A 14,707-nucleotide genomic window follows, 5' to 3' on the forward strand; every position below is an offset into this window, starting at 1 on the left:
GCCGGTTCTCGCTGGAAAGAAGTCTCAAGAACTTTCCTCCCCCAAACCCCAGCGCTGGCTTCGAACCACGATCCTCAGATCTCAGAGTAGCTAGGATTCTAAGTCTGGACCTGAGGGCGCCCCACTTCCCAATTCCAGGTCTCTACAGCCTGGTCCACGTATGGACACACCGTACTCCAGAGGTACTGGCTGCCATGCCAGGGAAAACGGAGAGCCAGACAGCGCTCACGGGAAAGCCTGGAGTGGAGATGGCCTCGCGTGGATGGGCGGAGCCGGAAACTCTCCAGCCTGTTCGGCGGGACGCTGAACTCGGGGAGCCGCCTCCAGACAGCTCAGAGAGAAGAGAAGTGACCCAGGAAGCGAAAAATCTTCCGAGTGAGTCCGCGAGTGACATTTGCAACCCCCTGGCCTCAGGGGCCAACTCGCCCAGCTGTGGCTTTACGGAGGCTGCGCGAACTCCAGCATCCGGGGCGGGGCTTCCAGCTAGCGCCGCGTTGCCACGGAGACGGAGGCGTGGCCGGCGTCCGGCGGGGCGCGCGCGCGCGCGAAGTGCAAAGAGGAGCCTCTGCCAGCTGGGCGGCGGTAGCCGGCCACACTCTGCGGCCCCCAGGTAGGAGGACGGGGTGGGGGTTCGGCCGCATTCTCCAGTGTAGGCCCCGTGACGACGCTGTGGGAGCTTCCGCTTCCTCCTGTGGACGCGCTGGTAGAGTCCCCTCCCGACCCCACGGGACTCCGGACGGACTCCGCCGGGACCGGCGTGCGAGAAGAGTGCGCGCGGCGACGCTGGCGGCCCGCGCCGGCCTGCTTCCCCTGCACAAGCTGCAGGACGTCGTGTCCACTCCCCGTGGTCCGGTTCTCGCCGGGGTCCTCAGCGTGCGCAGACGGGAATCGGGTATTTCCGGAACTTAGTGGGGCGAGGCGCCGGTGGGCCCAGGTTTCAGAGGCCCTGTTTGCGAGGGGGGGGGGGCTGTGAGGGGAACTAGCACGGTGCACGTGACTGTACCCCCACCCCCGTAATTAATGAGTGCAGAACGAGCATTATTAGAGACTCGAAGGACTTTGGCTGTGGACGTTGAGCACGCTCATGTATAAAATGAAGAGGACAACAACCTGTTGAGCTGGTTGTCTGCAGTCAGGTGATTCGGGAAAAGGTGTGCCACCTGCCAGACTTAACCTGCTTCACGTTATTTTGATTTCTCATCTCTGTTCGAGTATGGATGTGGTTATTTCCAGATTACCTGAATGTATGATATTTGGGTGGTGTCTAGGAAGGCTGCCAAATAGTTGACACGCGTGCACACACAACTGGGGCTGGATAGGAGGCATGGCTCAAGTGGTAGAGCTCCAGTTGTGTATGTGTTGGGGAAGGGAGCTAAGGGAGAGTCCAGTAATTGAATTCAAGCCACAGTACCAGCAATAGAATAAAACATATGTGTACACACACACACACATACACATACACATATATTCTGCTCAGCCTTTGGTAAAAATCATTGTGTATGTTTTTAGCTGTTTTCCCCCTCCAAGGTGGTACCAAGGAATCGAGCCCAGGACTCTGCATGTTAGGCAAGCATTCTTACTAAGCCACACTTCCAGCCCAGTGATTTTTTTTTTTTGGCCAGACCTGGGACTTGAACTCAGGGCCTGAGCAATGTCCTTGGGCTTTCTCAAGGCTAGAGCTCTACAACTTGAATCACAGCCTCATTTCTAGCTTTTTCTATGTATGTTGGTACTGAGCCATAGAATCTGGGTCTTTGTGCATGCTAGGCAAGTACTCCAGGCCAAATCCCCCACCCATGATAAATATTTTTGCAATGATACTTCTTTTTTTTGCTTTTATGTTTTGTTTTGTGACTGGGCACTGTCCCTGAACTCTTTTTTTTTTTTTTTGCTCAAGGCTAGCAAGTCTTCTCTCACTTTGAGCCACAGCACCACTTCTAGTTTACTGGTGGTTAATTGGAAATACGAGTGTCTTGCACTGTCCTGCATTAGCTGGCAGGAACCTAAGATCTTTAGATCTCTCTCCTGAATAGCTAGGATTATAACGAGAGGCACCAGCACCTGGCTCCATTGTTTTTGTTTATATATATATATTTTGTAAGTCTTAGGGCTTGAACTCAGGGCCTAGACACTGTCCCTGAACACTTTTGCTCAAGGCTGGTGCTCTACTACTTGAACCACAGTGCCATTTCCAGCTTTTTCTGTGTATGTGGTATCGAGGAATTGAACCCAGTGCTTCATGCATACTAGGCAAGCACTCTACCACTAGGCCACACTCTAAGGCCCTTTCATTTATTATTTTTACAGTCAATACTAACTTATTTGTGGGAAGTAAATACATAGCCCATCTTTCCAAGACGGATATGCCCTAATTTATCATTAAAATAATAATGTTTGGGCCTGGAGTTTGGCCTAGTGCTAGAGTGCCTAGCATGCAGGAAGCCTTAAGTTTGATTGCTCTGTACCACATACACAGAAAAAACCAGAAGTGGTGCTGTGATCTCAAGTGGTAGAGTGCTAGCTTTGAGATGAAGAGCTCAGGAACAGCGCCTAGGCTCAAAGCTCAAGCCCCACTACCGACAAAATAATATTTATCCGAGTGCCAGTGGCTCGCACCTATAATCCTGGCTACTCAGTAGGCTGAGATTTGATAATCACAGTTTGAAGCCAGCTGAGGCAGGAAAGTCTGTGAGACTCTTACTTCCAATAAACCATTAAAAAAGCTGAAGTGGAGGTATGGATCAAGTGGTAGAATACTAGCCTTGAAAAAAATTATACTTGGGGACAGAGGTAGGCCCTGAATTCAAGCCCTAGAACCAGAAAGAAAATAAATAAATAAAAACTGTTTACATTATAGGAGCCAGGTGCTTGTGACTCATTCCTATAATCCTAGCTACAGGAGGCTGAGATCTGAGGATCATGGTTCAAAGCCAGCCCGAGCTCCAAAGTCCGTGAGACTATGCTCAGGCATAACATTCTTGGGCATCTATGTAGGACATCACATGCCAGGATAATGTAAAGACACTTTTACATCCGTGTTCATTGCTGCACTATTTACAATAGTTATATTTACAAGTTCTGTAAACAGCCCAGATACCCTACAGTAGATAAGTGGATCAAAAAAAATGTATTTATACACAATGAAATGTACCCAGTCATTAGAAAGAACATTATATCATTTGCAGGGAAATGGATGAGCCTAGAACAAGTCATGTTTAATGAGGTAAGTCAAGTACAGTGAGACAAATGGCTCATATTTTCTCTCATATGAAAAAGCTAGATATAAAATACTTGATGAATTATGCAGTATTTTAGGGATTCACATACAATGAGACCAAAGAGGGACACTTTTATGGGAGTAACACAGAGATACTGTGCCTCTGATCATAAAATATTTATTTGAAATGAATTCTAGCAAATGAAAACAAGTTATTTTTTTTTTTATTTGGTCAGTTGTGGGGCTTGAAATCAGGGCCTGGGTGCTGGTTAATTGAAGATAAGAGTTTTGGATTTTCCTACTTGAGATCCTTGGATCTCATGATGGCACGAGCCATCATGCCCAGATTTTTTCTTTTTTTTTTTTTTTCTTTTGTTCATTTTTCTGTTTTGGGGAATAAGGAGAGCACAAAAATGGAGGGACAGGGGCCAGGAGTTTGGCCTAATGGTAGAGTGCTTACCTAGCATGCACAAAGACTGGGGTTTGATTCTTCGGTACCACATACATAGAAAAGCTGGAAGTGGTGCTGTTGTTCAAGTGGTAGAGTGCTAACCTTGAGGAAGGAGCCCAAGGACAGTGCTCAGGCCCTGAGTTCAAGCCCCAGGACTGGCAAAAAATAAAAAAATGGAGGGACATAGGATGAACAAATGCAGCAGTGGTACTTTGTAGAAACTGTGTTGAAAATGAATTAGGTATCTTGGTAGGAGGAGGGGAAACAGGAAGGGAAAAACTGGGAGAGAATAAAGGAGGGGTTGACATTGTCTAAAAAGAAATGTACTGAGGCCAGGAATGTGACCTAGTGGTACAGTGCTTGCCTAATATGCACAAAGCCCTGAGTTCAATTCCTTGGTATCACATAAACAGAAACAGCCAGAAGTGGTACTGTGGTTCAAGTGGTAGAGTGCTAGCCTTGAGAAAGTTCAAGGACAGTGCTCAGGCCCTGAATTCAAGCCCGAGGATTGGTGAAAAAAAAAACAAAAAAAAAAACAAGGAAATGTACTTATTATCTGACTTAAGAAACAGTACCCATTCTGTTCATCAACTTTATAAAACAATAGAAATAAAAAAGGAGAGAGGAGCCAGGTTCAATCCTAGCTAATCAGGAGGTTGAGATCTGAGGATCTTGGTTCCAAGCCAGTCCTGGCACTAAACTCTGAGACTGTTATCTCTAATTAACCACTGGAAAACTGGAAGTGGCACTGTGGCTCATGTGGTAGGGCTCTAGCCTTGAGCTGAAGAGCTCAGGGAGAGCACCCAAGCCCAGAGTTGAAGTCCTGTAACCAACAACAGCAAAAATAAAAGGTGAGAGGGAAATGCTGACAAGTAGTTACTTAGAAATTTGGCTCCTGACTTGTGAGTTTTCAGATAATCTAACTTCTTTAACTTCTTTTTTCTTGTAGTTGGAAGAAGATTTAAACAAATAATAACCTTTGCTTGACAAATAATCTGTAGCTACAGCTTGAATTTCCATCAAAAGAATTAGGCAAAGAATGGAGAAGAAAGGTGACTTCAGGTGAGACAAGATTTCAGGGCAAGACAAGATAACTAAAGCCCGTGGGGAAGTTCAATCCTGGCTACTCAGGAGGCTGAGATCTGAGGATCAAGTTTCAAAGCCAGCCTGGGCACAAAAGAACCTGAGACTTATCTCCAATTAACTTCTAGAAAAGGAAAGTGGCTCTTGGGTATGGCGATGTCCCAGAGCTCTTCAGCTCAAGGTTAACACCCAGGCCCAGGGGTAGGGCAGTAGCTTTGAGCTGAAGAACCCAGGGACAATGCCCATGGCCAGGGGTAGGGTGGTAGCCTTGAGCTAAAGAGCTCAGCGACAGCACCCAGGCCAAATTCAAGCCCCATGACCCATTAAAAAAAGAACAAAAAACACAAGAACAAAAAAACACCCTGAAATTATGGTCCATATAAAGTTCTGTAAATAATTTGGGATTAAGGTGTGTGCTACCACACCTGGCACTCTGGTATATTTTAAGTTTTTTTTTGGCCAGTCCTCGGGCTTGAACTCAGGGCCTGAGCACTGTCTTTGGGCTTTCTCAAGGATAGGGCTGTACCACTTGAGCCACAGCACCACTTCTGTTTTTTTCCTATGTATGTAGTACCAAGGATCGAACCCAGGTCTTTGTGCATGCTAGGCAAGCACTCTACCACTAGGCCATGCTCCTGGCCTCTGGCCGAAATAATAGTTTGTTTTTTTTTTTTTGGAGGGTGGGGGTGGTCATGGGCCTTGAACTCTGGGCCTGGGCGTTGTCCCTAAGCTTTTCAGCTCAGGGCTACTGCCCTACCCCTGGGCCTGGATGTTGTCCCTGAGTTCTTCAGCTCATGGCTACTGCCCTAGCCCTTGGGCCACAGCCCCACTTCCCATTTTCTAGTGATTAATTGGAGTTAGGGGTCTCAGGGACTTTAGTGCCCAGGCTGGCTTTGAACCTTAATCCTCAGATCTCAGTCTCCTGAGTAGCTAGGATTACTGGCAAGAGCCACTGCGCTCGGCTGAAATAATTTTTTAGTTAGTCCTAGTAACGCCAATATACCCATCAGTGTACCCTTATACTCTGTACTTTCTATCACACCCAAACCAATAGTATCTACCTTTACCAGCTGGCAGATAGTTCTGTTAGAGATCAGACTGCTTATTGTTTAGTAAGGCAGTCTTAAGTCTCAGGCTATAATTTTGTTTGTATATTAAAAATATTGTGGTGTACTGGCTACTGGTGGCTCACACCTATAGTCCTAGCTACTGAGCAGGCTGAGATCTGAGGATCATAGTTCAAAGCCAACCCTGGCAGGAATGTATTTATGAGACTCTTATCTCTAGTTAACCAGTCAAAAAACAGAAGTGGCTCTCAGGGACAATTCCCAGGCTCTGAGTTCAAGCTTCATGACTGACAAAAAAAAAAAAGTTGGAATTTGTATTATACATGTTGAGATTTTTTTTTTCTTTTGGTCCCTCATGGGGCTTGAACTCTGGGCCTGGGTGTTGTCCCTGAGCTCTTCTGCTCAAAGGTAGTGTCCTACCTCTGGGCCTGGTTGTTGTCCCTGAACTTTTCAGCTCAAGGCTACAGTCCTACCCCTAGAGCTACTGTCCCTCTTCCTGTTTTTTAGTGGTTAACTGGAGATAAAAGTCATGGTCTATAGTAGCAGGCTGGCTTTGAGCCAGGATCCTCAGATCTCAGCCTCCTGAGTAGCTAGGTTTACAGGTGTAAGCCACTGAGCCTGGCATGCTGAGATAATTTTTAATCTCACATTTCCTTTTCAAATTCTAGGTCTTTTAGGGATGGGATGGTTAGAAAACCTTATTCTCCAAAGGTGTTGCCTTCTAAGAAGTCTTCTGTCGTCTCTGGGACTCGGAGACAGTTACCTAGACCCAGTCATGCAACACAATATGCTAGCTCTCGCACTTGGACTCAACAGGGCCGATTAAGAGAATTGCGCATCAGGTGAGTTTATGAGTGGCTGACTGCTTTCCTGTGAGCCTTTCCTGCTCTTCCTCCTTGACTAAAATGAGGAAATGATTCTTATTTGCTTAGGTTAGCTCATTGAAGAACTTGAAGCCCATCTTTCATAAGGAAGTGTTCAGATAAAATATATTTAAGCTACGGGTCTGTAATTGTTATCCTGGCTACTCAGAAAGCTGAGATCTGAGGATCACCGGAGCAGCCAGGGCAAAAAAAATCCCTATAAGATTCTTTTTTTTTTTTTTTTTGGCCAGTCCTGGGCTTGAGCTCAGGGCCTGAGCACTGTCCTTGGGCTTTCCTCAAGGCTAGAGCTCTATTACTTGAGCCACTGCACCACTTCTAGCTTTTTCTATGTATGTGGCAGTGAAGAATAGAACCTGGGTCTTCGTGCATACTAGGCAAGCACTCTTACCACTAGGCCAAACTCCCAGTCCCTATGAGATTCTTATGTCTAATAAATTACTACCTGAGCCACAGCACCACTTCCAGTTTTGTTAAGTAAAGTGCCAACCTTAAGCACAAAGAGGCCTAGGCCCCGAGTTAAAGCCCCACAGCCAACAACAACAACAATAAAAAAAAGTATATTTAGGATGTGGTGCTGTGGCTCAAGGGGTTGGGTGGTAGCCTTGAGCTTAATAGTTCAGGGACAATGCCCAGGCCCAGAGTTCAAGCCCCACAACCAACAGGAAAAAAAAAAAGTATATAAAAGGCACCGATGGGCTATATAATCCTATCTACTCTGGAGGTTGAGATCTGATGATTCCAATTTGAAGCTAATCTGGGTAGGAAAGTCTGAGAGCCTCATCTCCAGTTAAGCACCAAAAAAGCCAGAAGTGGAACTGTGACTCAAGTGGTAGAGCACTAGCCTTGAGCACAAAAGCTCAGGGACAGTGCCCTGTACTGGCACCAAAAAAAAAGAGAGAGAAATTTAGCTATCTACAAACTCTTTTTTTTTTTTTTTTTTGCCAGTCCTGGAGTGTGAACTCAGGACTTGAGTACTGGCCTTGGGCTTTCTCAAGACTAGAGCTCTACAACTTGAATCACAGCCCCATTTCCAGCTTTTTCTATGTATGTGGTACCAAGGAATTGAATCCAGGTCTTCGTGCATGCTAGGGAAGCGTCCTTTCACTAGGCCAAACTCCTGGCCCCAAAAATGGTTTTTTAAAATCAGTTGTGAGTCTTGAATTGGGTGCCTGGACACTGTCCTTGAGCCCTTTTGCTCAAGGCTAGTGCTCTATCACTTTGAGCCACAGCATCACTTCCAGTTTTCCTACTGGGGCTGGCTTAAAAACCTTTCTCCTCAGATCTCAACCTCCTGAGCAGCTAGGATTACAGGAGTGAGACACAGGTATCAGCTTGTGCCCTATACAGTTATCTAATTCTGACGAAAATAAGATTAGCCTACCCAAAGGTCAATAGGAAGTCCAAGCTGAGTCCAGAGATTGATATGGTAAAACCACTTTGTATGTATGGGTACACTTGTACACGAGCCAGGTACTGTGCTAGGTACTGGGAACAGTGGAGGAAATGCTCCCTACACTAAGGCTTACAATGCAGAGCCAGCCAGTGACTGTTGTATGACAGTTACATGAGGGGTTTCAGTAATACACAGAAGAACATAGCTCCTTACTGTTGTTTGGATTGAGGAAGGTCTGTATTAGGGGGATGTTTGCCACATATTTTAGATGGGAAGAATAATATGAAAAAAGCATTTTCTTGTACTCCTTAGTCTGACATCTCTATGGACAAAATGCTTTATATTGAAAGTTCTTTTAAAAAATAATCTACCTTGTTGGATACTGGTGGCTCACACCTGTAATCCTAGCTACTCAGGAGGCTGAGATTTGAAGATTGTGATTTAAAGCCAGCACAGGCACAAAAGATCATGAGACTCTTCTCTAGTTAATCACCAGAAAACCTGCTGCGGCTCAGAGGTAGAGTACTAACGTTGAGCTGAAGAGCTCAGGGGCAGCACCCAGACCTAGAGTTCAAGCCAGACAACTGACAAAAAGAAAAAAAAAGAATATCTGCCTGCTGGGTTCTGTAGGCTCACACCTACTGTAGGCTCTCACTTGTAATCCAAACTAACCAGGAGGCTAAGAAGGTTTGTGGTTCAAGGCCAGCCTGGGCATAAAGTCCAAGTGACTCCAGTTCAAATAATAGAGGACCAGTCAAACAAGCATACCAAACAAGCTGGAGACCCCGAATTCAAGTCCTAGCACTGCCAACAATAAAAACATGTGCTTTAATTTAGCTTTATTTCTATTTTACTTTATTATTATTACTATTATTATTATTATTTGCCAGTTTTAGGGCTTGGACTTGGCCTGTGCACTGTCCCTGGGCTTTCCTCAAGGCTAGTGCTCTACCACTTGAGCCACAGTACCACTTCTAGCTTTTTCTGTTGCACCAAGAAATCAAACCCAGGTCTCGGTGCATGCTAGGCAAGCACTCTACTGCTAGGCCACACTCCTGGCATTATGATGATGATGATGATGGTGATGATGATGGCGGCTAGTCCTGGGCCTGAACTCAGGGCCCGGGCACTGTCCCTGAGCTTCTTTTACTCAAGGCTAGCGCTCTGCCACTTGAACCACAGTGCTTCTTTTTTTTTTTTTTTTTTTTTGCCAGTTCTGGGCTTGAGCTCAGGGCCTGAGCACTGTCCTTGGACTTTCTCAAGGCTAGAGCTCTACCACTTGAGCTTCAGCACCACTTCCGGCTTTTTTCTATGTATGTGGTACCGAGGAATCGAACCCGGGTCTTCATGCATGCTAGGCAAGCACTTTAACCACTAGGCCAAACTCCCGGCCCCGGACCACAGTGCTTCTGATGGCTTTTTCCGTTTATGTGGCACTGAGGAATGGAACCCAGGGCCTCATTCATGCTTGGCATGCAATCTACCACTAAGGAACATTCCCAAACCCTTATTTAATTTTTTACTTTTTAATTAATTAATTTTTTGCCAGTCCTGGGCTTGAGCTCAGGGCCTGAGTACTGTCCTTGGACTTTCTCAAGGCTAGAGCGCTACCACTTGAGCCTCAACACCACTTCTGACTTTTCTCTATGTATATGGTACCGAGGAATCGAACCGGTTCTTCGTGCATGTGAGGCAAGCACTCTACCACTAGGCCAAACTCCCAGCCTGTTTTGTTTTTTAAACTATTTTTTGGGGTCTTTTTTATTTATTTACTTTAAATCAATAAAAATTAGGTAGATCAATTTATTTTTTGATATTTCACATGTATAATTTTGAAAGGGCTATTAACAAATTTCAGCATCAACTGCCAACGCTGTATACATGTTTAACCAAAAAAAGCGGGGGAAAGGCTTCTAGGCCTTTTTAACACAGGCTAAAACAGGCAAAACAAATGGTTGAAGTGCAGGAAGATTTGAGGGAGCAGTATTAAAGGAACTAAGATGTTTTCTTGCAACTACTCTTTAGTTGGCAAATAACAGAGCACAAACATATAATGGCCATCATGGTTTTCAACAAGAAAAACTCTGAAGGCTGTCACTAGTAAGACAGTATCCAAATGTGGGGTTACCTGTAAACTCAATCCTGGTTTCCTAAGGTGCAGCTGGGGATAGAGAAGAGGCAGGGTGGGCTGGCAGTGTATTCTGAGTCTGAGCTTGAACAGTGGCTCCCACATTCAGTTATCCTGATTTGGAAGATGTTTGGAAATTTTACAACGTCCCAAACGGTGGCATATTAGAAAAGGATATTAAGGACCAATAGCTTCATCAGCCATTTACTATGTGCCAACAGGGGTCTATAGGAGTACACAGGGACTGGGTGAAAAGAAGATGAAATGGGAAAGAAACCTGCATGAATGTTGTAGAAGCTGCTTTGGTAACCACTTGGAGTTCTTTCCAGACTACCATCACCAGACAACAGTTTTAAAGCACAGTTTGAAGAACATAATACAGTTTGGTTTTGATAAGACTATTTCCAGGGATACAAGTCTGATTGAGTAAAAAATATCAATAAATATTCAGAGGTATATTTGTGTTACAGCAAGTAAACAACTAACTGGAACTATTGAAGTAACAGACTGAGGCCTTAGTTAATGAGGAATGTCTTGAATAGTCCTAAGACATATATTTAGGTCAGCAGCACAAGATAACTGAATAATTTGTAAACTACAAATACATTCCGTCCAGTTCATCAAAAATTATTCTATTCCAATCTTCCCAGAACTGTAATTTAATGGATAATGCTCATCTTATATAAATGTCCACCGAAATGATGCGCCTAACAATGTCAATAAATTGGGTCTTTTTTAATACTGGGGTTCGAACCCAGGATGTTGCACTTGATAGGTAGGTAAGTGCTTTGCCACTAAGCTGCATCCCAGCCCTATTTTATATATTTTTGTGCCAGTTCTGCAGCTTGACCTCAGGACTTGGGCTCTATTACTTTTATTCAAGGCTAGTACTCTACCACTTGAGCCACTTCCTGACACGGTGGCTCATGCCTGTAATCCTAGCTACTCAAGAGGCTGAGATCTGAGGATCCAGGTTCAAAGCCAGCCTGGGCACAAAAGAACCTGAGAATATTACCTCCAATTAAACTCTAGAAAACTCCCCCCCCCCCAAAAAAAAAAAAAAATAACGTCACGTACTTTGCTGCCCTAGCTGGCTTCAAACTAAGATCCTCACATCTTAGCTTCCTGAGGAGGATTAGAGATGTGAGCCTTCAGCACCAACTGTTTCTTTTTTATTTTATTATTATTTTGTGGGTCATGGGGCTTGAACTAGGCCTGGTCAATGTCCCTGAGCTCTTTAGCTCAAGGCTACTACCCTTGAGCTAAGCCCCATTTCTCTTTTCTAGAGGTTAATTGGACATAAGGGTCTCAGATCCTTTTGTGCCTGAGCTGGCTTTGAACCTTGATCCTCAGATCTCAACCTCTTGAATAGCTAGGATTACAGGCGTGAGCCACTGTGGCAGAGCCACAGAGCCAGCTTTTTAATTTATTTTTATTTTAAATTTCTAGTGTAGGGCTTGTACTTGGGGCCTAGGTGGGGTCTCTGAGCTCTTTTTTAAATTTAATTTATTTTGGGTGGGTCATGGGTCTTTAACTTGGCCTGGACTCTGTCCCTGAGCTCTTCAGCTCAAGGCTACCACCCTATTCTTGAGCAAAGCCCCACTTCCTGTTTTCTACCAGTTAATTGGAGGTTAGAGCCCCAGGTCTATTTGTGCCCAGGCTGGCTTTGAACCTGGATCCTCAGATCTCAGCCTCCTGAATAGCTAAGATTATAGTCCTGAGCCACAGGTACCCAGCCCAGCTTATTTTATTTTTTTTAATTTAAGTTTGTGATTTGAACTCAGGGCCTTATGCTTGCTAGACAAGTGTGGCTTGTGACTCAAGCCATACCTAGCCCAGTGACTTTAGTTTTATAAATTTTCCTCTTCTATGCTGTTTGTTGTTGTTGGCGTTGGAGGAAGAGGAGGAAGAGGAGGAGTAGGTGGTTGTAGGTGGTTATATGTCGTTATAGGTGGCTATAGGGCTTGAGCTCAAGGCTTGCTGAGCTTTTCTGTTCAAGGGTAGCCCTCTACCACTTTCAGCCATAGCTCCACTTCTGGTTTTCTGATGGTTAATCAGAGATGAGTATTTCATGGACTTTTCTGCCTGGGCTGGCTTGAAACATAGATCTTCAGATCTGGGTCTCCTGAGTAGCTAGGATTACAGACATGTGACACCATCCCCCTACTTTTTTTTTATTAAAGAATTTATTAACATTGATTTTTACATCATATTTCAAATGACAAGTTTAACAAACAAGTGTTCAAGAAGGGAATCTATATACAATCAGTGGCACTTAGAGTTTAGAACATAATCAAAATTAGGCTGAGGGTTTGCATGTCATAGATACATGTTAATCGATGTAATAAAACATTATGTCTACACAGCCTCCTACTTGTATGGCTCTGTTTCATGTAGGCTTAGGTGTAATAGCACCTTTACATTAATGCTAGGGTCTCTCCCTGAGACCTTAATGGTTCCCCCTCCTTTCCCCCCCAAAAAATCCAAAACTTCCATGAGATAAATCAATCAATTTAAAAAGTTTGTATTAGGGCCGGGAGTTTGGCCTAGTGGTTAAAGTGCTTGCCTAGTATGCATGAAGACCCGGGTTCGATTCCTCGGTACCACATACATAGAAAAAAGCCAGAAGTGGTGCTGAGGCTCAAGTGGTAGAGCTCTAGCCTTGAGAAAGTCCAAGGACAGTGCTCAGGCCCTGAGCTCAAGCCCAGGACTGGCAAAAATAAATAAATAAATAAATAAAATAAAAAGTTTGTATTATTTCTTTCTTTCTTTTTTCAGATGTGTGGCCAGAAAGTTCTTGTATTTGTGGATTCGAATGACTTTTGGAAGAGTTTTTCCCTCTAAAGCCAGGTAATACTAGGTCTGAATTTCAGACTTCCTCCTTGCTTATTCATTCTAAGTTTTTGTTTAATATTAAGCCTATGCACAACATTTATTTCAACAAATGTTAACATTGCTCCCTGTGGATTCTTAGCCTCAGCCCACAATCCATTAAAAGGATTGTGTTCCTTTTAATTGTCCTTCCTACCATAGTTGACAGGGCCTGTGTGCCTGGGCTGCTCTAGAACTGTAATCTTCCTGATTTCAGCCTCCCCTAACTAGGATAACAAGTCACGAGTCACTGGTGGCCAGCTAGGAGGGACTTTTTTTTGGGGGGGGGTGCAAATTATATGGCTTTGCCCTCAGCCTGGGTGCTGTCCCTGAGCTTTTTGTGCTCAAGGTTAACACTTTACTACTATGCCACATCTCCACTTCCATACTGGGCTTGAGCTTAGGGCCTGAGCACTCTCCTTGGGCTTTCTCAAGGCTACAGCTCTATCATTTGAGCCTCAGCACCACTTTTGGCTTTTTTCTATGTATGTGGTACTAAGGAATCAAACTCGGGTCTTGGTGCATGCTAGGCTAAGCACTCTACCACTAGGCCAAACTCCCGGCCCCTTTCCAGCTTCTTTTGTGTGTGTGTGCTTAATTGTATATAACATTCTGATGGGCTTTCTTATCTTGGCTTACTTTATTTTTTTGGCAGTCCTGGGACTTGACCTCTGGGCCTAGAGATAAAAGTCACACATTCTTTCGTGCCTTGGCTGGCTTTGAATCATGATCTTTAGATGTCAGCCTCCTGAGTAGCTAGGATTACAGACATAAACCAGCCATCAGCACCCCACTCCAGTACCTCTTCTTAAAGTCCTGAATTCATTCATGGGGCTTTTGATGCCACTGTCATTCCTCTATTTGGTTTATCAGGATCACCACATTTGAAAAGTCAACAATGAATTACTAACTTCTTACTTGATCCTTTAAGCAGCGTTAGATTGTATTAGCCAGCTTTCTTTGACAAAACACCTGAGATATACACTTACAGAGAATAAATGTGACTAGGTGCTTTGGCTCATGCCTGTAATCCTTGCTACTCAGGAGGCTGAGATCTGAGGATTACAGTGCAGTCAGTCCCAGCACTAAAGACCTAGAGACTCGTGTCTCCAATTAACCACTAGAAAACCGGAAGTGGTGCTGTGACTCAAAGCGTAGGGCAGTAGCCTTGAGCTGAAGAGCTCAGGGACTATGCCCAGGCCCAGAGTCCAAGCCCCAGAGCTGGCCAAAAAAGAAAAAAAAAAAAGATTAAATGTTTGCTGAGTGCTGGTGGCTCATTTCTATAACCCTAGCTACTTAGGAGAACAGTCTGGACAGGAAAGTACAGTGAGACCACTTATCTCCAGTGTTATCCACCAGAAAATAGCAGTGGTCCTGTGGCTTAAAGTGGTAGAGCACTAGCCTTGAGTGAAGAGTGGAGGAACAATGCCCAGGTTCAGTTCAAGCCCCATGACCAAACCCCCTCCCCCCTGCAAAAAAAAAAAACAGCAACAACAATATTGTTTGGAGACCTAGTTTTAGTCTTTGGTTGGTTCCAGTTTTGGGGCCTGTGCTAAGGTCATACTCGTGATGGGGTGCATACTGTAAGAACTGCTTTTCTCCTGGTAGCTGGG

General features: G+C 44.6%; 1 protein-coding gene across 1 annotated transcript in view; it reads left to right on the plus strand.

Annotated features, from left to right (window-relative positions):
- The first annotated feature begins 526 nt into the window (after positions 1-526).
- The window catches only part of Sfi1 (SFI1 centrin binding protein), a 56,520-nt gene continuing 42,339 nt past the window's right edge, over positions 527-14,707 (plus strand). Inside the window, exons 1-4 of the mRNA XM_090320518.1 lie at positions 527-610; positions 4,618-4,730; positions 6,487-6,660; positions 13,002-13,073. Coding sequence (XP_090176644.1) covers positions 4,708-4,730; positions 6,487-6,660; positions 13,002-13,073 — 269 coding nt within the window. The 5' untranslated portion in view covers positions 527-610; positions 4,618-4,707. The remainder of the gene's footprint in view (positions 611-4,617; positions 4,731-6,486; positions 6,661-13,001; positions 13,074-14,707) is intronic.

The sequence above is a fragment of the Megascapheus bottae genome, chromosome 28 (genome assembly GCF_031878675.1).
Source record: "Megascapheus bottae isolate mThoBot1 chromosome 28, mThoBot2.hap1, whole genome shotgun sequence".
Classification (NCBI taxonomy): domain Eukaryota; kingdom Metazoa; phylum Chordata; class Mammalia; order Rodentia; family Geomyidae; genus Megascapheus; species Megascapheus bottae.